General features: G+C 39.7%; 2 protein-coding genes and 1 long non-coding RNA gene across 5 annotated transcripts; all 3 read right to left on the reverse strand.

The window, feature by feature from the left end:
* Nucleotides 1-4,485: 4,485 nt before the first annotated feature.
* LOC104431044 (protein BONZAI 3) lies at nt 4,486-13,740 on the reverse strand. Its single transcript, XM_039309464.1, is given in 19 exon segments — nt 4,486-4,950; nt 5,531-5,627; nt 5,757-5,870; nt 5,954-6,118; nt 6,241-6,378; nt 6,628-6,704; nt 6,796-6,910; nt 6,987-7,083; nt 7,157-7,218; nt 7,306-7,440; nt 7,543-7,722; nt 7,842-7,898; nt 8,615-8,663; nt 8,766-8,914; nt 10,373-10,420; nt 11,248-11,387; nt 11,390-11,467; nt 12,033-12,176; nt 13,662-13,740. Coding segments are annotated over 19 exon segments (2,031 nt in total). The 3' UTR covers nt 4,486-4,843.
* A 231-nt stretch (nt 13,741-13,971) lies between these two features.
* On the reverse strand, nt 13,972-15,937 carry LOC104431027. 3 transcript variants are annotated; one of them, XR_722734.3, is made up of 5 exons: nt 15,730-15,936; nt 15,119-15,220; nt 14,814-14,948; nt 14,633-14,731; nt 13,973-14,245 (listed from the first exon to the last, which is right to left on the reverse strand). It is a non-coding gene; the product is annotated as an uncharacterized LOC104431027 (long non-coding RNA). The 3 variants fall into 3 exon arrangements; XR_005549209.1 differs by having other exon boundaries at nt 13,972-14,245; nt 14,633-14,948; nt 15,730-15,937; XR_722735.3 differs by lacking the exon at nt 14,814-14,948 and having other exon boundaries at nt 13,975-14,245; nt 15,730-15,933.
* Nucleotides 15,938-20,502: 4,565 nt separating this feature from the next.
* On the reverse strand, nt 20,503-22,232 carry LOC104431016 (50S ribosomal protein L18). Its single transcript, XM_010043718.3, has 3 exons — nt 22,050-22,232; nt 21,455-21,630; nt 20,503-21,183 (listed from the first exon to the last, which is right to left on the reverse strand). The coding sequence occupies exons 2-3, from the start codon at nt 21,563-21,565 to the stop codon at nt 20,731-20,733; spliced, it is 564 nt and encodes a 187-aa protein (XP_010042020.1). The 5' UTR covers nt 21,566-21,630; nt 22,050-22,232; the 3' UTR covers nt 20,503-20,730.
* Between the last annotated feature and the right edge of the window lie 132 nt (nt 22,233-22,364).

The raw sequence follows: 22,364 nt of genomic DNA on the forward strand, positions 1-22,364 counted from the left end.
AAGCCTTCACCAGATCCAACAGGGGCGGTGAGCTTGCCCTTGGTCAATGATAGTAATGCGAGCTCACCTGACTGCCTCAGTCCAACGATCGGCCATCTTTCCCCTCTAGTTGGTCATCAAACCCGAAGGAAGGAGGGAGGTGGAGGAAGGAGGAGGGAGAAGGAAAAAAAAAAAAGATAAAGAAAAAAAAGATAAAAATTCAAAAAATAAGATATTATTAGAAAATTGTTGCCCGTGACCACATCAAAGTCGACCGGCCAATTTTGGCAAGGTGGATTAAACTGATATAATTGTAAAATGTTTAGGACTCAATCAGCCAAAAAAATAAGTTTATGACTAAATTAATATAATTGCAATAAGTTTATGATTTTTTTGATAATTTTTTCTTCAATCACATGGAAAGAGACTGCCTTCTTTTTCTTTTTCATTTTTTTTCCATTAACCATGCTTGCTGGAACTCACAGGAGGGCAAGGTGTTGACAGCGGAAATTAACTTTTATACGATACTATTGTGTAAGGGCGGGATGATCATCACCTTCACTGGCAACTTTTGCGAGATGCACGTTGAATAGTATGTTTCGAAATTATTTCTTCAATTCAACCAAAAGGCATTATTCTCTAAAGACCTGGCTGGGTGACAATTATGGTCTCGTAGATTAAGTCATTTTCCTCAAACCCTTTTCATTTAATAAGGACAAATTTTGATTGGTGAGCAATAATTTCCTTGAGCACCTATTCCCCCTTCCGCTTACAAACGTGTGAAAAGGACAAATATTTCTTTTCTTAACAAAACATAATTGTTAGGGCCTAAGAAATAAGTTCTTCATCGCCATATACATTTTCTCACACTACTGTGTGCAACAAAATAAACTTATCAATTAGTTTCTCTATGTTTGAAAATATGCAGCTAATGGACGGCTCGCTGTTTTTCCACTATTTTTGGAATTGATAACAAGCCTATTTTACTAGACATACGAATACATGTGAAGCTTCTGTTAGTTAATTTGGCCCTTTTCGCAAGACATAAGTTTCACTTAATTCGTTTGAGTGCTTGGTGTGATCAATCTCCTTAAATCCCAAAATTATTATTATTTTTTTTTTTTAAAAAGAAGCTTGAAAGTCGGTAGTTCATACCAATCTATGGCCCACTAAAGATTTTGCTTTTAATTTTGGCATTTTGCGGCGCTCCTTCGTTGAGTGTGCACACCAGGTTGAAAAAAATTGCATTGGACATTTGGGACAAAAAGAAGTATTCAATGATACTTAAGAGGAGGTCATAAATCAATTGGCAATGATAGCCCTAGTTTGATAGACTTACACGTGAGAAGGAGTATATTTAGTATAAATGTGAAGTAGGAAATAAAGAAAATCCGTCACTAAATATTTGCAGTGAATCGGAGCAAATGATAATACCTTTTTAGCCCATAAATTTTCAAAAAAGGTGCATGTTTATAAAGAGGAGAGAGAGTCAATCGAGAACAATGGATCAAGTGCACCAACCAAAATTAGATAGCATGATGACATTTTAATGTTCATATAATTGTCTAATTCGAGATCTTACTATCCATTGTTTTAAGAAAATGGAGTAGTATCATTTTGATGCATAAGATTTCACAGAAGCTAATGATTTTAAAAACCTCATTTTATCAATTAAATATGGTGGGTACTCATATCCTCGTTCTTGTATCCTCTTTTTTTTTTTTTTTTTTTTTCAAGGATCATTACTCATTACTGAAGATGAAGCTCACACCAGCCATCACAAAAACCGTCAGAGGGTATCTAGTATTTATTTAAGATACAAGATTCTTTTTTCCCAGAATTCATTTAATGGATTAGCCTGCCCAAAAAATTACATTTATCATCTTTGATTTTTGGTAGTCAAACCTTATCTTTAGCTGAGTCTTTTATTTTAAAGTTGTCACTATTCACCCTAACATAGTTTTGGTGATTCCAAAAGTTAGTTTTGCGTATTTGTAACAATTACAAACTATTTAGATATGTTTTCTACATGTTTGTGCAGGGTGGCGAGGGTTAAAGAAGAACTCACTCCATCCGAAAATAGGAGTGGATACCCAGCTAGTCGGACAAGATTGTGGTTTATTGCTTGCTCCCTATTTTTTGGACATTGAACAGGTGTATCTAAGGACCAACTCAAGTCAATGTTTATAAGGTATCTTTGAGTGACTTGATACTTGATACTCTGCTTCATGCACTGTTTCCAAAGGAATGGACTTACTGTATGGGATGGCCTTCACTCGTATCTTCAAGGCTTTTGATGGCGATCTAAAGGGTAAAACTCCTTGGGCTTCATTTGACGGTCAATTCATTGGGGACCACGCTGAAAAGTGTGGTCATCAAGAAGCAACAAGGAGTTTGGATAAGAGTAGACGTGTGGGATGGCCACCCCCAACCCCATGGGTATTGACATCATCGATGCGTTGTGAGAGCTGTCGAAGTTGACGAGAATGAGCCATCAGTTGAGGCACTTTCTACCGAGCTAAGTTCACTCTGGGGAGAAATCCGTGTAGTGAGAAGCGAAATGCAAGGAGTTTTTCACCAACTTCAGCAGGACGCCGGTCTCTCAATCCGTCCAATACTTTCTTGAGAATCCTCACTAATTTCCCCAGTCCCTTGTCTTGTCCTTCATTTTGAACTCATATTTAGATTGTTTTACGCTTTATCAGAACTTGGTTTAAGTCGAACTTGCTCTATATTTTTGTTGCACTTAAATATTGGAGACCTTATGCTAACTGGACATTTTATTAATATCTTTGATATAATAATAGTTATTGTGTGTTAATGATATAATTGCTTGAAGCCCTTTCTGATGTCAAGATAGGCTCGACCTCGCTCACTTCTAGCTAAGCTCGACCTTACTACATGAGTGAGGGTGACCTCACTGGCCTCCAGCAATGCTCATTTCGCTAGAAGTGATGAGGTTTTCACTAGCCAAGTCCAATGAAGTTGAGCCTCACCAAAGCTGGCAAGGCCAACCCTCGTTGGCCTCCGACAATAGTGACCTTACCTAAGGCCGACGAGGGCGACGGCTGCCAGTTGTTGCCTATGGCCAGTCAATGACCATCGCTTAGGCTTGGCGATTGATGGAGGAAGAAGAAAGAAAATAAACATTTCAAAATTGTCCCCATCAACTTAGACTATCTTATGTAGGACAATTGACGTCCGCATCAATAATTTCCAATCAAAATTAATCAAATGACCTACATCGGCAAATTTTGAAAATGTTTAGAATTAAATTGACCGAATTAAAAAGTTTTGAACTAAATTGATATAATTATTTTAGGACTTTTTTATAATTAACCCCTTTTGATAAGGATCAATGACACTGTCTCAATGCAAAATTTATTTGCTCGTGATTTTATTACTAGCGGTAGTTCTGCAGCAGATAAATTACAACTGCTAGTTCTAGAGACCAACTTCCCCACTTTTCTCTTAAATAAGTAGTATAGACATATACTACCTGCTTTTGCGAGATAAGGAAAAAAAAACATGTATTCATTTTAGAAGAAATCAATGGCGGATCGATCTAATATTGCGCCCAAATAGTCGAGCATGAGCATGAGCATGAGAAATAAAGAACAATAAATTCAATATAAATTCTGACCAATTTTTTTTTTTTTTTTATTAAAATGAGAGAGAAGACCTAGCTATGCAGACTGGGCTCAAGGAGGAAACAGTTGATCGAGTCCAGCCCATTTACACTGCGGTTTGGTCCATTTAATTTGGGTTTTTTCTAACTTTGTGAAAAGAATTATCTTCCATTGGCCATCCAAATCCTTTAATCCAGCCCGAATTGGATCTTACAATGCCACTAGTAAATTAAAAGCTTAACCTTGCGAATAAACTCAACTCGTTGGAGTACTCAATGCTAACTCGAATAACTTGGCGGAAATCGAGATATCTTCTCGGTACAAAAGGAGTCAAACTAAGCTTAAATACATGATTATTAAGAATTCGAACTTTTGATCAAAAGAACGAATGGTATGATGAATGACTAAAATGATAGGGAAAACCCAAAAAAGATTATGCCTTCGCTGGTACATTGTGATGCGTTGTGTGGGCATCACACATACTCTATAAAATTGATCCTCTAATGTCATCTATAAAATATTGGTCATCATTTAGTTTTTGATATTGTAAAATTCTTTTAATAAATACATCACAGTCCTAGATTCAGGCTCAAAGGGATGTCAAATCATAATAAGTATCTCCATTTTGTTAAACTTTTTCAAGGACTCATCATAATCCTCAATTCAAGATTTACTAATAAAAATAAGCTGAAATCACCATAAAAAATAAATCACTGGATAAATCTCGCACGAGAGTGCACATGCCAAACATGCCACGTGGGTCACCCTCACACGAGTGATATTCACTTTCACGCCTACATAGATTCTCAACGATCAGATCTAATTTTAGGGTAACATTGAATGAATCTAAGTATATGTACTCATGACATGGAAGAAGAGTGCAAATTTCAAATTTTATATTTCCAAATTTTCCTTCATCACACAAAGGTACTTCAGTAACAACTGCCAAACTAAACTATACTTATATTCACCAAGATGTAAATGTATTCACATGCTTGCAGTATGATTAGAAATTTACAGGAACAACACGTGCCCAATGACACCACTTTTGCCCCTCCTACTTTTCTTTTTTAGCTTTTAAAGAAGTTGCATTGACAGGAAATAATAGAGCTCTTTACAGAATTTCCACCCTTCAGTAGCAGCTGTACACAAATCAAGCATGAACATAATCCTTCCTTTGTTTCTCTTTTGAGATGTTCAAGCAACTAAGGCACAGACACTTCTCTAAAAGCTGCTCAAGGAGGTGTAGGAGTGTGTGGTTTTACGCCTCTCGTCCGCATGTAAGTCAGGAATTGTCTAGGAAGCTCCTCCAAAAGAGCTTGAACCACTGATACACTTCCACCTGCCGAGAACAGTATCGTTTCATGTAAGTTACTGTCGAGAGAAAAATGAAAGATTTATCAACACTTCTCAAGAGTGTTAATAAAATTGCACTTGATTGCAAAACCTTTCCTATTATAACCAAACCAAAAAAAAAGAAGTAAAACAAAGATGCAGCCTAAAAAAACTTTCATATTTGATATTGCCCTCTCTATCCCAATTTAATCAGTTGAATCAAAATAATATATATCGATTGGCTTTTAAGATAATCTTGCAAAATACAATAAATTCAAGATGGGTAAATAAATGAATAAGCCAATAGAAACCAAGGAATCTAAAAAGTCAAGAAAGAAAACGAGTCTAACACTAACATCCTCCAACTATATCATGACAACATTGCCATGAATGCTAAAATGTCAACCTCTTTCGGCTTTGATTTACCAAACGGTATTGCCTCAGTTCAAATCCTTATTATGACCTCACACTAATAGGGAAAGGAAATTACGGTTATTGTCAAGTATTAATGAGAATATGAACGTCTATCTCGATTAACAAAAACTAATGGATTCATTGACAAAAAAGTCATGCGAAAATCAACTTACGATGTACTTCTCGCATTGGAACAAACTGTACAATGTCTCTTGTGGCTATTCGACCAGTAGAACTTTCCAATCTAACTCCATGGTCAGCATCAAGTTTCTGACAGAAATAAAAAAAATTAGAGCTATCTATATCCTCCCTAAAGAGATATTTCAACATAGTTCTTAAATGCAAAACAGAAAAGAAATCGCAAGAAAATCTAACTTAAACCACAGAAAAAAAACCTACCTCCATTTGTGTAAAATCTGCACCTCCAACCCCAACTATCAGAATTGAGAGTGGAAGATCTGATGCCCTCACTAATGCATCCATGGTTTCCTGTTGATCCGTGAGAACTCCATCCTAAACAATAAGGAAAAGTTCTATCAGCTGTGTAGCAAAACACATCAAAACTAAGAAAGATCAAATGTTTGTTTTCACTTTACCGTTATTATGAGCAAAACATAGTATTTGCTATGGCTATAAGAAAGTGATTGCCCCGCAATTTGAGCAGCCCTATTGATAACTTGACCAAATAAAGTGGGTCCTGCCAGGGAAACATTGTGCAAAGCACCAGCATAAGCAGCCATGATGCCTTCAACTCCTTCAACCTATCAATAAAGAATTCTGAATGTTAATATATAATTGATATGATGTCCCAGAGGTTCATGTACTACAGTCCATGCTCCAAAAGCGAATACATCGATGGGGCATGCAAACTCGATTCACCTACCTCATAGCCATCGGGACTTCCATTCAGGTTAAAACAGTGTGATACAGTACCATCATAAGCCCTTCCTCCAAATCCCCATGCAGTGAACCGTCTATCCGAATCATAAAATTGAATCACTTCTCCAACTTCCATTATAGCCTAAAATGTTGGCAACACGAATACTAAATAAGTAAGTCTATGACATCAATTGGAAAGAAAAGGCACATCAACTGGTTAACCTATCAAAACATATAAGGAAAGAAAAAGCACGTCCACTGATTAACCTCTTAGAACATTTAATTTTAAAGTATATTTTACGTTATTCCATATTAAAACATCATCAAAAGGCTATAGTAAAATCGTTACAAGTGACCAGTGACCAGGTTTAGTAGGAAAATTAAAATATACCTGTTGGTAGGAATTGTATCTTCCTGAAGGATCAATATAATGCAAGGAATCTGGATTTCTGGGATTTCCATTTGAGGCTGAAAAGTCCAAAAGCATCAGAATGAAATGAGATCGAGCATCAAAGAGATAAAGTTTTATAGGATAAACAGATATCAAAATGATTCACACCTGTAAAGTCCACAGCAACCATAAAAGTAAGCTCAAAACCACTTGATATGTAATCAAGAAAGCTGTACTGTTGCTTCTCACAAAATTGATCCACAAAAAGCTGACTCTTGAGAACCTATACAGAGAAGTTATAAAGCTAATGAAAGGGCTCATCAGAATGAAGAGTATTAAACCACTTAGGAATGACAGACCTTTTCATGGCTGTGATGAGAAGCTGGTAAAGTAAAATTTGCACCATTTCTTTCTTTGTGGAGTTTCTCCAAGTCTGCCATGGACTTCTGAAGTTTACTGTAATAAACAAGAAGTGGATTAACATACGAAAAGCCAAAGTACTACAAATTGCATGAGAATAGGCATTTACCCTATAAGTGCATGGTTCCCACTTGTATCAAAGTCGAAGCACTCAATGACTAATGGGTTCTCCTGCAACAAGTCTTACAGTATGCCAAATCACTAGTGCCTCCAGTAACATATCAGACAATATGATGACAGGCTCTGTGTAAAACTTGCCTTGCTTCCAAATTGCTGCATGCTTAGACATAGGGGCGTCCAACTGGGGTTCAAGTTGTTGTTGATAACTTCAGTTTTGCAAATAGGATGAGAACCCCCAGACTCAACCACTCTGGATATTCTCAGGAAAGGATCCTAAGAAAAGGTAACACCAGAGTATGAGGCTAAAGCAATGAAAAGATATGGCAAGGGACTATATCAAACAGGAGCTTTCAAGAGAGATTTTAAAGAACTTACACTTTTAGAAAACTTATCTTTGTTTTCCAAATGGGAGCAGCGGAACATTATTTCAACAGCAGTCCTGGAAGCAACAGATTCCTCAGCACGGATGGTCAGAGTACCCAGGTCTCTCAAGCCTACTTGTAAATTTTTATTATGAAGCGACAGGGTCAAACTCCAAGTTCGCTTTGTGACTATCTGCAGAAAATAGAAAGGAGAAGATGCATTGGACAAGATCTAGATGGATTACACTTAAACTTCACTGAGCCAAGTGCATGGGAAATGACACGATCACAATGTGAGCCCAGAGTAAGTACCTCCGACAGCACACAGCTAGCTTCTCCTATAAACTCTTGGTCCTTCAGCTTTAACGTCTGCACTGAAACCTCCCAATCAAACATAATATTGATATTTTTTCTTCCTCACATGGAAAGACAAAAGGCAAAGAGAAACCCAAGTAATCTTGAATGGACTAGCACATATTTTCCAAATAAGCTTGATTGCAAGGGTAATTACAAGTCATGATTACTTAAATGCCATTTAAAATTCAAATTCCTATGCAACATAAGATCGCCCAACGTGTTCATTTTGTTTTTCTAGAATTCCATGGACATAAAAATTTGTAGACTGCAAAACAGCTAAAGCTCATCTACCCCGGGAAATTGTTGTCTAACCACACTTGAACATCAAAGGTAAGAAAAAAGATGAGCTTTTATCTTTATAATTCCTCCCACTTTAGGAAAAAACTAAAAATTCAGTTGATACATAACCCTAGTAAAAGTAGCTAGCATGTAAGGAGAAACTTGGCAATCGATCTGGGACCACTCGCTCTATTACTCCAAACAGTCTCTCTGTTTTCATATAAATTTGAGTTAGACCTCTAGGAATATTGACTAAATTGAGACAAAGAACATAGAATTGCAGTTGGAGACACTGTTAATGTATAACCAGGAAAGGCCATGCATAGCACATGGCTTCACCCATAAGATTTAGAGGAGAAAAAAACAAAGGATAGAAAAGAGAAACAATGTTAGCGAAAATCCAAAAAGAAATATCAAACTATATGAAATGACTAAAATAGCTGACACACCTTTACAGGTACGTTGTGATATTTTGTGTCGACATCATATACATGAAACCTGAAAAGAGATAAAAGCAAACAAACAAATGGGTTTACATGATATAGCTAAGACAAAACATAGATTGAATAAGTTATACTTTCCTATACATGGAACACTCACACCAGATGCTGAACAGTCTCAAAGTGATAAGCTAAAGAAATCTTTTCAATCCATGCAGGATCCAAACTATTTAATATAACTTCTGTCCTCCCGAGTTCCTCAAGCATCCCATCTGTTTTCCTCAAGTACACAACTGCCATTGGATCACTCTGCAAGAATACATTGATCAAGTTCATAAACCTTTAAGCAAAGCTCCAATTTGGGCATAAAAGAAGGAAACACAAACACATGAAAATCTCCTGGAATCAGTCATTTATTGTAATTATGAGTAAGGGTGATATGTTCCAAGGTGGGCCAGTTCCCACCTTGGAACCATGAACTACCCACTAAGGGCCGATTCCATAAATTGAGAATCGGGAACCACCTATTGGTTCCCAGAACCACCCGGCAAGCAGACCACCGGTCCAGTCTGGTTGCTGGGTGGGTCCATGGAACCGGCCATGCCTTCCAATACTCCCCAATCCCCACCACAAGTGTTCCTTATACCTGGAAATATGCACTAAACAAGGAAATATGCATGTTCCCAAAACCTGCAAGATATAAACACCTTTAAACCTGCAAGAGCAGCAAGATCTAAACCTGCCAGTCCATTCCCAAAAATCTGGAAATGGAAGCCAGTCACAGATCTGGAAAAATTATGGGCATCTATTTCCAAAAATCTGGAAATGGACGCCTTCATCATAGCTTGAAGATAGCTTCAGGTTGAAGCCTTCAGCAACACAAAACTCAGTACAGTGCAGTGCACTGAACTTGATCACTCAACCGAGAGCGACCGGCAGGGGACTGGAGGTGAGAGGCGACCAAGAGCGAGAAAGCGTAGACTTGAGAGGATTAATGAAAAACAAGAAAGCGAGATGATATGTCTATGAGCGTCTCTCATTGAGCAAGATTGTCAAATTAGGGTTTTTGAAATTCTTAACATAAAAATTAGAATATATTCCGGTCCGGTCCAGGTGGTCCAGGAATGGAACCGTTCCCCATAGAAACTGCCCAGAAGGGGACTGAAGCGGTCTAGTTCTAGGCAGTTTGGGCAGTTTCCGGTTCTTTTGCACACCCCTAGTTATGAGCTACTTAACTATATTAGTTCAGGTTTCTTACACAGCCTGAAATTTGATCGAGAGTATATATGCAACTTTTGACATGCGCAAAAGTTGCCCTGGCAGAAAATTTGGCAGATGAGATTTGCCACATATGAAGCACACAAGTTATATAGAAAATAGCATGACATACGCATGCAAAGACTATCCTATAAGTGTTTTCTGCAGCACAAATTAGTCTTCCAGTCATAAGGTAATTTCAGCAACACATACTGAAGACACAAATAACAGGCATCAACCAGAAATGCACACATCATTCGCTGTGATGTCCCAAATTTTTGCAAGCATGAGAAAACAGAAAATCAAGTTTTAAGATATGTAGTTGAAAGTTTACTTCAAAAGAAGAAGAGAAGAAGAAGAAGTTATACCCTTCTGTGACAACCACATCATAAAGAACCAAGAAGATTCCAGGTGAATGGGAAAGCAAGATGCAGGAAAAAAATAGAAAAATTATATACAAGTAGCAAGTTGTACAACAAGTCCACTGAAAATGCTAATGAAGTTTCTCACCTTTGACATGGCGTCACAATCACGTAATTTTGAAGCAGACAAGGATAACTGCAGCATAGACAATAAAGCACATCATACCAACTATGGGCATTAGATTTCAAGATCGATGCTCACAAGAACACCATATGCAATGCACGGAGATTGTTGTCGAAAAGTATGATGTGCTTAATTTGTACTAGCTCCTTCCCAAATATCCAATTGGTATCTATGCTTAATCAGCAATGCCAATTTTAGATTTTGAAAGACAACTCATAATTCAGAGAGAAACTCTGTTTCTGAAAAATGAGCACCGTAATGGCGTACAAATGCAGGGCTTAGTTAGACTCTGTCTAAACTAGCAGCCCTTTTGAATAAAAAAAAAAAAACTGATGCAAAGCAATCCCACTAAATTTGTTGTACCACGTAATTCTTGTCATTTGCATGAGTTCCAAAAGGTCACAGCTCGAGAGGCAGATTAAAATTTTGGTTCGAAGGAAAGAAAAGAACACTCTTCAAGTCAAGTCTAATGAGGAAACCTAGAAGAAAACTCCAATTAGACGACCATGTTGGGACCACATAATCAGAAGTTCTTCAGATAATTTAACATCAATTAGTTCAGTAGCGGGTTTGAGCAGAATCCACATTGTGAAGAATGCTTCTGAGTTTTTCTACAAACAATCCTCCGAGACAGAGTTCTTTTTTCTGGCCAAATCATCGTTCGGCTCGAAAAAACAAGAATAAAATACGGACAAGCGACAACATCGACTCAGGTCTGAAGAGAACGAAGCGCATCATCACAGCGTATTGACAGTGAACGTATGCAAAAAAAAAAAAAGAAAAAGATTTTTCAGTGAAAAAAGCGCGTACGATCACATGAACAGGCGAGGGACACAAACCTCAATTTGAGAGAAGAGACCGTGCTGACCGCGAGCTCGGAAGAAGAGGTCAACGGCGTCGTTGTAACCGCCATTGTTGCCTCCTCCTCCTCCTCCTCCTCCTCCTCCAACAGCCCCTCCTCCTAGGGGCCTCTGTTGGGTCCCCCGACCGCTTGCTGACCTCCTTTCACATCCGAAAAGCAACCCCCATCTCTCTCTCTCTCTCTCTCTCTCTCTCTCTCTGGGCGCCAATTTCACCTCCTTCGCCGGTTCGACGCACACCCACGAACCCTCTCTAGAACCCCTTCGTCTGCCACTCCTCGTCTCTTGCCGAAACGCCCCAATCTCACAGAAACTGCTTCTGCTAAAAACTGCCGCACCCACTCTCTCTCTCTCTCTCTCTCTCTCTGTGCCTTTACATAGTTCACAGAAATAAACGCCAAAGCGCGTGGGGTCCGTCGTGACGTCACGACCAAGACTCCCGCGATCCTTATCCGACCTTAACGAAACGAACCCACTTCGAAAGATCACGCGGGCAGCGAAGGGGACGCGAAAACGGCTTCCCTTTAGGAGGGTCCGGGCAAATGGTATCGGGAAACTGCGTCAAGCTCGAAGCTTTGCGAGTCCTCTGGGATCCTGGGTAAAGTTCGTTGCTATTTATAGAGACAAGAGCCCCACTCGACGCGTGATCGGGCGTTGCTTCGCCATCATGTGGATCCACTCTCGTGTAGGAAGTAGCGGTGGAGGAATTCGAGAGGAGAAGAGGAAAGTAGACGTGGGAATGACAGAGAAAACGATGGTCTGACCCCGGAAAGTTGGCTGGAAGCGGTGCTGCTGCTGCTGCTGAAACCGTACGGAAATTTCTGAGAAAAAGCTTCGGGCGACCTGTGCAGCTTGACGGACGGGGTCGTGACGGATAAGGTCAACGTCGGAGTTGACTCTCTCGGTCGCTGTGGAGAGAAGGGAAAGAGTTCAGCAAAATCCGAACTTTTGATGATTCGAGTGGATTGAAAAGCGAAAAATTAGAAAAACCGGCTGTCAATAGATTATGGGTTTTCTTAATTAAATGTTTTGCTGGTCGCGTTCTAATTATCGGAATGGTATTTTTGCGTAAAATATAGGCCTAATTGAAATATAGATAGATTATTGACTATAAAAGTAGGATCTCCCTTTTTCTTATAATAATATAGAAATGGATCATGACCCTCGTTATTTAATGGACAAATTATCTCGTTCTTAATGTGCTGGGCCCTCGGTTCCCTTCCCCCGTCCAACACGTGGAGCAATTTAACTTAATTTATCCCTGAGAGCATTACATCAAATGTGGGAATCCAGCCCAAAGAGCTCCGCGAATGAATAGTATTCAGAAAGATTCTCGCGTGCCCAGGATGACGAGAGGATCGGTGTTCGGTAAAGGCGCGTTTCAGTAACATTAAAAAAATTGTTAGGGAGCGAAATAAAAAAAAAAGTGTTTGAAACAATTTTTGAAAAAAAAAAAAGCGTTTGGTAAGTGTAAAAAAAAACTGTTCTTGAAAAAAAAAATAATAGAAACACGTTTGGTAAAGAACGCGTTTGGTAAGTATAAAAAAAAACTGTTCTTGAAATAAAAAAATAATAGAAACACGTTTGGTAAATGCACTCAATTTCTGTTCCTAGAATAGAAAAAAAATAGAAACACGTTTGAGAATCGTACAAAATTTATGTTTTAAATTTTTCAAAAAATGCCTTTTTTTAATAAAGTTTAAACTTGATATTAAATTCTCATTCTCATGAAATGCTCATTAATTTTATTTTGTTCATGGTGAGTGAAGACAAACATTCTGAACATGATCATTCTCACGAAATGCTAATTAATTTTACGTCTTTGCATCAATCAATCATCCTCGAGTCTCTATTTACAAAAATGTCATTTTCTTCTTAGAATTGCCCATCTATAAATCCAAAATTTTATTCTCACCTAAAAGCACCCTGAGCCAATTAAAAACCATAAACACGTCCAAACCTTAAGCAATATGCCAAAATGAGTTTACTTGGAAAGACTATCTAGTATATTCAATAGCAGGTTTCGCTTAAACAACCATTTCCTTAAAAGCGAAAAACGTATTTAGTGTTCCCCTAAAATGATCATTTTGCTCAACAGAGGATGGAAACACGATAAACGCCAACTTGTGTAATCTTCTCTTCCTGGTTGACTTAGGACTCTTGATTGGCATTATCGACGAGCATCGTGATCGCCTTCCTCCCTTCCACTAGTAAAGCAATTTAATGATGGGAAGTAAACTCGGTGTCTCTGATTAAGCATTCGTACTAACAAACCTCCAATCCTTCTACACTTTTTTTCCAGCTCTAATGTGAAATGCCCTGGTCTGTAGTTCGCCCTTGTTAATTGTAAAGAGAAAAAGGTCATGAGCTCTAGTTTCTACATCCACAGAGACATTTTGCCTTTTCCTCTTCCTCCTCATAATTTAGCTTTGACGAGACGGGGGCCAAAGTCACTACCATATTCAAAGCCATTCGCCTAATGTTCGGATTGATGACAAACTCTAATTAGATAGAAGCACAAATATTTTGGTCGCGAATCATAAGCCCGCCTAAAAACCATCACTTTTACACACAAAGCAATTGAGCAAATCGCTACCTATGGGCAATGCTTTATCAGAAACTTGTTATCAAGCCAATGCACAATAGTATGAGGCTCGACAAAAAGCTCAGTTGTGTAACTGACAAAAGGCGACATATCATTCTTTAAGGCAATACCTGTGCTACAAAATACTCTCAAATTGTCTTAGATCAAAGTAAATTCTTTATTTGTCTCCTGAAAAGAATTTCTTAAAAGCTCTCCTTCACATCCATTACATAATCGGGCGATGATGGGTCGGACTTCACTTCTCCGGGACCAAGAGGACCTGCAAATCAGAGGACTCTGTCTTGGAGATCATTTATGAAGGAGGACGCAAAGGAACTTATTCTTTCCAGTCTCTCCCGCGATGTTCTTAAGGGAAGAGATATCCTGCTGAGCCTGTGAAAATCAGAAGGCGAAAAACTAAACTTAGTACAAACCCACCTGATTTAGCCAAAAAGAGAAACCAGAAACTAGTGGCAGATGAAAACTCAGATGAAATTCATGAAGACACAAAAGGAAACAGTAATTAAATTGGAGAAGCCAAAGAAATCGGAGTGAGGTGGCATGGGAACATGATTTCAATCACAAGGTGTGGGGCTTGGATCCCCCATCACAAGGATGGGACTACTGCTTCAATAGCTAGAAAGTGCCCAGGCCATACGAAGCCACATCCAAGTTGCAAATCTATACCTTGCAATTAGGATCACAGTATATATTCCTAAAAATCAGCCCAAAATAAGTACCACAATTAAACGAAAATGCTGCAGCATGGTAGAACATTACCTGGAAAGAGAGCCTGTTGATGAGGTCACTTGCAGAAATGTCCAGAGCAGAATCTGAACTGTTGCCAAAAAGATCAGCACTGGAGATGGCAGAGGAACTCTGTAACAACAAACAAAAAGAATGTATCACATCAATTACTGAATATTGGAGACCCTTGTCCATGGAACAAATTCATAGTTACCTCTTAATAGACCCAGAGTAATTTCTAATACATCATGAGACTTCAGCATTAAGGTCCAGAGAAGTCTTGTTAATGCAGGGAATAGTGACATCGATTTGGCATTCAGTAAATTTCAGTACAGTCAGATGGTTACCACTAAGTAAACAGAAACCAACAAAGGTGTGAAGTCAACAAAATACTCTCTCGAACCTATTTTTGAGCTGTGAAATCCAAATGATCAGCCTGAGCATTTCATTGTAATGCTACATATAATATGCAACCATGAAATTCAGCCAACACAAGGCAGCATTACCCTTGGTTCTTACCTTCTTACGATGCCGTGGTTGTCGCTGCGCCTCGACTTCGGCTGGTTCTCCCCCTTGGTGGTGAAATCGTCGTAGAACGCCCTCGCCACGAGCTTCACCAGCCTGTCCATTCCACAGCACCATGAGCAACAAAGCAACAATCGAAGGAAACCCCAATCCAATCAATGAACTGAAATTCCCCCCTTCCAAAACTGAATCAAGCAACAACACAACATCACTCGAATCCCCTGCGGAATCGAAGGATCCACCTGATGAATGGCTCGATCGAGCATCGCTCCGCTGCTCTCCCAAGCGAGCAGAGCAGGGACGCTCGCTCGAGCGTCGCTGCGCTGCTTTGCCGAGCGAGCGTCGAGCGTCACTCCGTTGCTCTGCTCGCTCGGCAGAGCAGCCACGCTCGCTCGAGCTGGCAGAGCAGCTCGCTCGAGCGTCGCTGCGCTGCTCTGCCGAGCGAGCAGAGCAGGGACGCTCGCTCGAGCGTCGCTCCGCTGCTCTGCTCGCTCGGCAGAGCAGCTCCAGCGAGCGCTGCTCACCCAGATCTGCGGCAGATTTGCGAGGGGTGGCTCTCGCCGAAGCCCTCTTCGAACGGAGAAGGAGGAGCAGCAGAAACTTACCTGGATTCGGAAGCTTCAGCCGGTGAAGGAGCACCACCTGTCGGCGTCGGAGAGTCAGTCGAGTGGGGAGGCGCCGGAGAGTCGGCGGAGTAGGGAGTCGCCGGAGAGTCAGCTGAGTGGGAGGCGCCGGAGAGAATGGAGAGCCGCCGGGAAAGGGAGAGCACGAACAAAAGCCTTCGGGCACGAACGAACCCACCTCCAGAAGTGTTCCGGCTTTGTTCTTCTATTTTTGTTCCTCAAATGTGTTTCAAATGTGTTTCAGAAATAAGAAATATAAATTTTATGTTTCTTATTTTTTTTTCTTTGTTCGCAGGAACACAAGAACAAAAAAATGAACAGAAACGCACCCAAACGCGCGTTTGTTTTTTTGTTAAAGAACAAAAAAACGAAAAAATGTTTAAAAATAGAAAAAAGAAAACAACCAAACAGTACTCTAACTTTGCCAAATAGTGAAAATTTATATTCTTTTATTTTCAATAGTAAATTTAGAATAGAAATCTATAAATATTTTATTTCCATAAATATGTTTGGAGTAAAATCGAGAAGTATAAAAAAGTTGATTCTTTATTTTCGGAGACAATTTCAAAATCAAGCCAACCTATTTTCTTTTCTTTTCTTTCTTCTTGTTCTTCTTCCTCTCTTTTCTTCTTCAACCGCCACTGTTGTTGCCACCCTCCGCCATCGCCGTCATTTGCCCGCCAAAGCTGCCGATTGCCAACGAGGTCCAACGAGCTCCTCGGCGGCTCACCAGGGCGAGGCTAAGCCTCACCCAACTGTCGACAAGGCTCAGCCGACGAGGCACAGTCTTGCTAAGAGCCAACGATGCTTTGGTGAGGTCGCCGGCCCTCGTTTGGCCAATTGCTGAAGAAGAAGAAGAAGAAGAGATAGAAAGGAGAAAGGAAAAAAAGAAAAAGTAATAAAAAATTTTAAAAATTAAAATAAAATAATTTAGATGAGAAATTTTGAGAACGATATCAAACTTGATTCTATTATAGGAATAAAAATTTTAGACGATTCTTAAACGATTTAAAATGTTTCAAAATTATTTTCGGAACATAATAAAAAATAACAATTTCTGATCAGAAATTGTTTCAAAGAACATAATGATTACCAAAAGTGTTCTAAATCTGTCTTTAGGGATCTTCTCTCTCTCTTTGCATCTCCATTTCAAAATTCCATTTAATAATGGAAAGGGTGTACAAACTGAAGATCCAGCAAGCATTTGCAGATCGATCCAAATGCGGCGGTTTCGATCCATCATTTCCGGTCCTACTTTGCTTGTTCCGAAAACCGCCGTATGATTGGTCCATGGATTTCTGTTGAAAGTATGAACATTAGTAGTTGACCGATCGTCTTGTGTATGATTCTGTCCCCAAACTCCTTACAGAAGTACAAAACTGACATAAAATCATTCGTGTCCGGGGCAACACGGGCAACTTGCAGGAAAGAACGTTGACCACACCATCTAAAGACATGCTTCATTAGTGATCTCCAAGATTCTCATCATAAAAGCACCACCACACAATCAAGCGTGCCGCTGGCGATGGAGAGATACTGGAGGAGTGTTCGATGTAGTCTCTTCAATGGCGAAAGCGATAAGCATTCAAAACAAATTATGCAGAATGGTTTCGCTGCCACGACTTTCCGGCCTGACCTTCACTGAGTTTCGGCAAAGCACGCTTGGATCTAACTCAAAAGTCAGTACTACAGTGCACGTATCTAGAAGGGAAAAGAAACAGATTGTAGGTGCAGGAGAGAGTACTAACCTGATAAAAGAACCAGACGACTGATAAGAAAAGGAGTTCCACTCTACTTGCAAAAGCATGTCGGCGAAATAGGCCGATGACAACTTTGTGGTTCCGAGCTCCTCCTGTGTCTACATGCAAAAACCATTAGCGTGATCATGCTGAAGAGTGTCAGTGCCGTAGTGATGAATGAGAGATTTGAGAACCTAGCCTCGAGGAAACAGATGACGCAAGCTCTCCCGGAAGTTTTGCTGAGTTATGAATCTCTCAAGGCTAGAGCACAATCATTTTAACTACGATCCAGTGGGTCAAGAAATTTATTCCTTCATGCCAAATCGCCAAGAAAATGGCAGTACATGGCAGGGAAATTATCAAAAACGTCTTCAACCTATTACATCTGTGCTAATTTAATTCTAAATATTTCAATTGTGTTAATTGAATCATAATCTCTTGACAATGTGCCAATCTCCAATTTCCAATTTTGGCCAGCAATTGTTAAAATGGAAGATAGTCATCTTATATGACACAATTAACACTACTATAGATAATTTTTGCAATTTAAAAATAAAAAACAAAATTTTTAATTTTCTTTTCTTTTCTTTACTTTTCATTTTCCTTCTTCCTCAATTGGTTGCCAAGCCTCAGCAATGGCTAATGAATGGCCATAGGTGAGGTCTACCAAGGGCCAACTCAACCTCGCCAACCCTACACCGACAAGGGCAAGCCTCACAGGGATCTAACAAGATCGAGCCTCATTAGCTTCAAGCGATGCTCAAGCTCGTTGAGATATAGTGAGATGGAACCTCGCATGTGGCCGACTATCAACCATCGGCAAGGCCTAGCGATTGGTGAAAGAAGAAAGAAAATTATAAAATAGTAAAATAATAAAAATAATTAATTTTATTTTGGAAAAATTGTCTACGTCAACGCTGGCTATAGCCACACCAGCAATTTTCAGTCAAAAACTAGTCAAAATGACTAAATTGACAAATTTGCAAAAGATTTAGGACTTTAGTACAATTATAAGAGGTTTAGGACTTTTTGGTAATTTCTGGATAGAGAAATACGACCTCTTGAGCTCCGTAGGCATGTAGAAACTCGAAAGGGACAAAAAGATTCAACTATTTGAAGGACTTGTGGAGGATTACTTATGAATCGTGTTCCCCTTTGAGAGACTCCTGATTTTATTAGACTAAGAAGAAACTCTTGCTCTAGGATAATTTCTACAATAATATATGTCAAAATATAAACCATTTACTTCGAAATCAGTGTGCATCATTTCATGCCGATAAAGTTTGGATGGTGCTATCAAGGTCATCATCCCAACACCGTTCATCATCCTCATCAGAGATGAGTACTTTACCTAGCATTGGTGTCCTCAAGGCACCCTTGTAGAATATGATCATCTTGGGGCACTGCTTCACGGCAATACACACCAATAATGGAAATATGAAGGCACATTTCGTGGGGGAGAAGTTCTCAAGGCTTGGTGAACCATCAAGTATCAGCTCTCCCGGCCTGGGAAAGAGATCTCCTCTGCCCCATATCCATCATCTATTACCACGTCTTCAATGGCACCACAATCTGTCATGACTAGCTGAGGAAGGAGTTATAATAGACTTGAAACATAAGTCATCTAAAGTAAATAACTTTTTCAATGGGCTACTTGTAAAAAAGAGGTACAGGGAAATCACAATGGGAAATCTACAATATATATTCTCCACCCAAAGACTATTAGCAAACCTCCTGCTTGAAATTTTATCAGTGAGCTACATGACGTATCTGTTGAACTCATCTGAAACAATTGTAAGTGTTGGATTATTTAAAACTCTTAAGATTGTGGACCACAAATGATATTTTGCCCTAGCTAGGAGAGGATATTACTTCCTAATCCAAATAAATAAATAAAAAACAATTGCATCCTCCGTATTGGCGCTTATTGAAAGGCTATAAGGATGAAGCACCAAAGAAGCAATGAAAGCAACTAAATTGCAACTAAGAGGAAAAGAGCAGAATCCAAACATTAACTGATCATAGATTCATAGCAACTAGCAAGTTAGCCTCTCTTCTTCATCCTAGCCTTCCAATGAACATGTGAGTGATATTCCAATCGTCTGCTTTTGCTCTGTTCTTGTATATGAAAATCGATCTTGAGAGCTTATCAGCATTAGATAGTCTACTTCCGTTACCACTTTTTCTTCCGGGAAATATTGGATGCTAACCGCAAGCCTGTTGGATTTTGAGCATGTCTCACTTTTCCCCGATATGTCACTCATACTCCAGTGGAGAGGACCAAGTAAAATGTGGAAAAATCGCAATCCGTGGATCTCAGAAAGAGCGGGGGCGAGTGGTTTATGAGAGAATTCTACAGAAAACTGGATCCAAGGCCTTTTTCTCTCCCTGGTGGTCGGACTGTGCTCTAGCGTGAAGTCATTGCAATTGAGAGACTTTCACATCAGCATGATCGATGCTACTGTTGTGGTGACAACACACGGGAATATTAGAAAGGCATAAAAGCTGTACATAATGTTTTTCTTGGTTTCCACCGGAGTCAATCGGCAAGAATCAAAATGCAAAAGTAGCATATCAGAGGAATTCATCTTTCGATGAGCTCAACTCTTCTTGTCCAAAAGAGTCGAACTCAGAAAATAGAACAAAAAGAATGATTAAACAACACAGTACATTTGGTGTCAAAATTTTCTACAAGAAAACAATGACCAAATCATGAGATACCATGCAAATTGATTATTCATTGTCAAGTCATGGAGGTGGGCAAAGCAATACCTGCGTGTATATATAACTTATGAACTCAAGGAAACCAATTGAACAGTAGACATCATTTGAATAGGATTATTACCAGCCAATCATTGCGATAATAGTACTTTGGACTGTCAAGAACTGTGGACCAGACCTTTTAAACAATTGTCTGCTAAAAGATGGATGAAACTAACCCTCCTCTCATGGACATCCATAATGTTTCAAAAGCTGGAGTCCATGTAGACACCATGTAAAACTGGAGAAATATATATGAAGCTATGAAACCATCACAATGCTCATTCAAGAATCCAATGTCTCTATAAAGCCAAAACAAAAGCTGATTCTTCTACTGCTAGACAAATAGTCACAGTTGTCTATATGTAACCAGCAAATGAACCAACACAACATCTTGCACATTCTCAAAACAGTGTCAAAGATGTCAGTATATTCCTATTAGGAGTTGTGCACATAAACAAAGATCATGTTCAAGGAGGGAAAGTCAGTCAAGATAAACTTTAATATCGATGCCACTGTCAATCAGAGACTGAACTACTGCTCTGATTTTTCCTTCAAACTTGTCCCTCTCTCTTGGAGTATAAGAAGCAGTGTACACGTCAGCTTCCCTCGCCCGGTCCGCCAAAATCTGGCCTACAGCCAAGCATGCAGGTATATCCGATCGAGACTTGAGTACAGCTTTGATGTCCTTAGAATTGGTACCCGCAACAGCGACCTGCTTGCATGTGACCCTGTGAGTCAGTGAAGCTGAGACGAAGCGCTTGGAGATGAAAACATCTAGCGTGAAAGGCTCCATGTAGGCTATGGTGCGCTGTTTGAAGGACACATGCTTATTCGGATTCTTTGACTTCTTCCCCTTTTGGTAAGTGTATGGCCGGCTGTTGTTATCATCCAAGTAGTCTTCAACTCCAAAGAAACTTCTTGGTGCTAAATGAGGCTGTTCAGACAGATGAAAAAAAGTGTCAAGCTTACCAACCAGCACTTAGGACATGAAAGACCTGGAAGAGTACCATAAAAACCAAAAACAAAAAAACCAAGTGTTACCTACTAAACGTGGTCACCTAAAAGCCAACATGCATACAGTATTAGCAACCCCATTCAACTGATTATTTGCTCAACCATTATGCCGCCCCAGAAACACTATCAAGGAAATGACATAGAGAGGACATCGCAAACTAATAAAAGAATCAGATATCCAATGAAGTCACCTGCCCACTGTGGATACCACATGCCGGCACAAAGACACCATGTCGAGAGATATCAACACCATGCAGTAGAACGCTATTAGTGCACAGGTTGCGAAAAGCTTGCTTCAACATCTTGCTACAAGAGACAACTCTCTAGCAAATAAAAGCAGCCACTTTGATCATAGCGAGCATGACACCTGAAAGAAATGAACTACTGTCAGTAGGACATGGCTAACTCCCGACACTCTTCAACACTAACCAGAAAATGGGCAATCACACAGCCCCATAGAACGAAACCTCACAATATTCGAAGCTGAATTGACACAGGTTATGCTAAGCAATTCATCAAACAGCTAGAATGCAATAGTGGGTAATTGCCCAAAAGCCCCCGAAACTCGAATCATGCCGCGATTCCTTTAAAACCCAGTCAAAATTTTCCACGAAAGAACGATCTCACACTAGCCAATGCAGACAAAACGAGGCAAGTTTCTTCCTTTCGATATCAGGTTCGGGCAAACATGATCAGGCACCCAGATTTGCTCACTCCGAGTAACTACAGAAAGAGAGAGAGAGAGAGAGAGAGAGAGCAGTAAAGATCAGTAGCCAAACTACTTACGCAGGAGCAGCCGAGAGAGACGGAGTAGAACGGAAGTTCGATCGACGGGGACGCCCAGCCACCGCCGAGGGGGAATAGCAAGCGCGAGAGAGGGATTTCGACTTTGTTTGGTTCAAGCCCAAAGCGCGAATGCACGACCTTTCGATTGGAGATGGTTGCAATGCGATCGAGTCTTTTTTACGAGGACAATAAGATTTAGATAGTAAAAGTTGAAAAAAAACATGGTCGAAAAGTTTAAATTTGTGAATCCAATCTTTTTTCACATTAAGAAAAAGGGTTACTTGTAAATCCACACAAAAAGATGTCATGAATGTC

This window comes from Eucalyptus grandis, chromosome 3, assembly GCF_016545825.1.
Source record: "Eucalyptus grandis isolate ANBG69807.140 chromosome 3, ASM1654582v1, whole genome shotgun sequence".
Classification (NCBI taxonomy): domain Eukaryota; kingdom Viridiplantae; phylum Streptophyta; class Magnoliopsida; order Myrtales; family Myrtaceae; genus Eucalyptus; species Eucalyptus grandis.

Bases quoted from the DNA above. Each gene is read 5' to 3' on its own strand.
- LOC104431016 (XM_010043718.3), bottom strand. From the start codon at position 21,565: ATGTTGAAGCAAGCTTTTCGCAACCTGTGCACTAATAGCGTTCTACTG. The intron at 21,184-21,454 runs GTGACTTCATTG...CTGTCTGAACAG, and splicing joins GTGGTATCCACAGTGGGCAG to CCTCATTTAGCACCAAGAAG.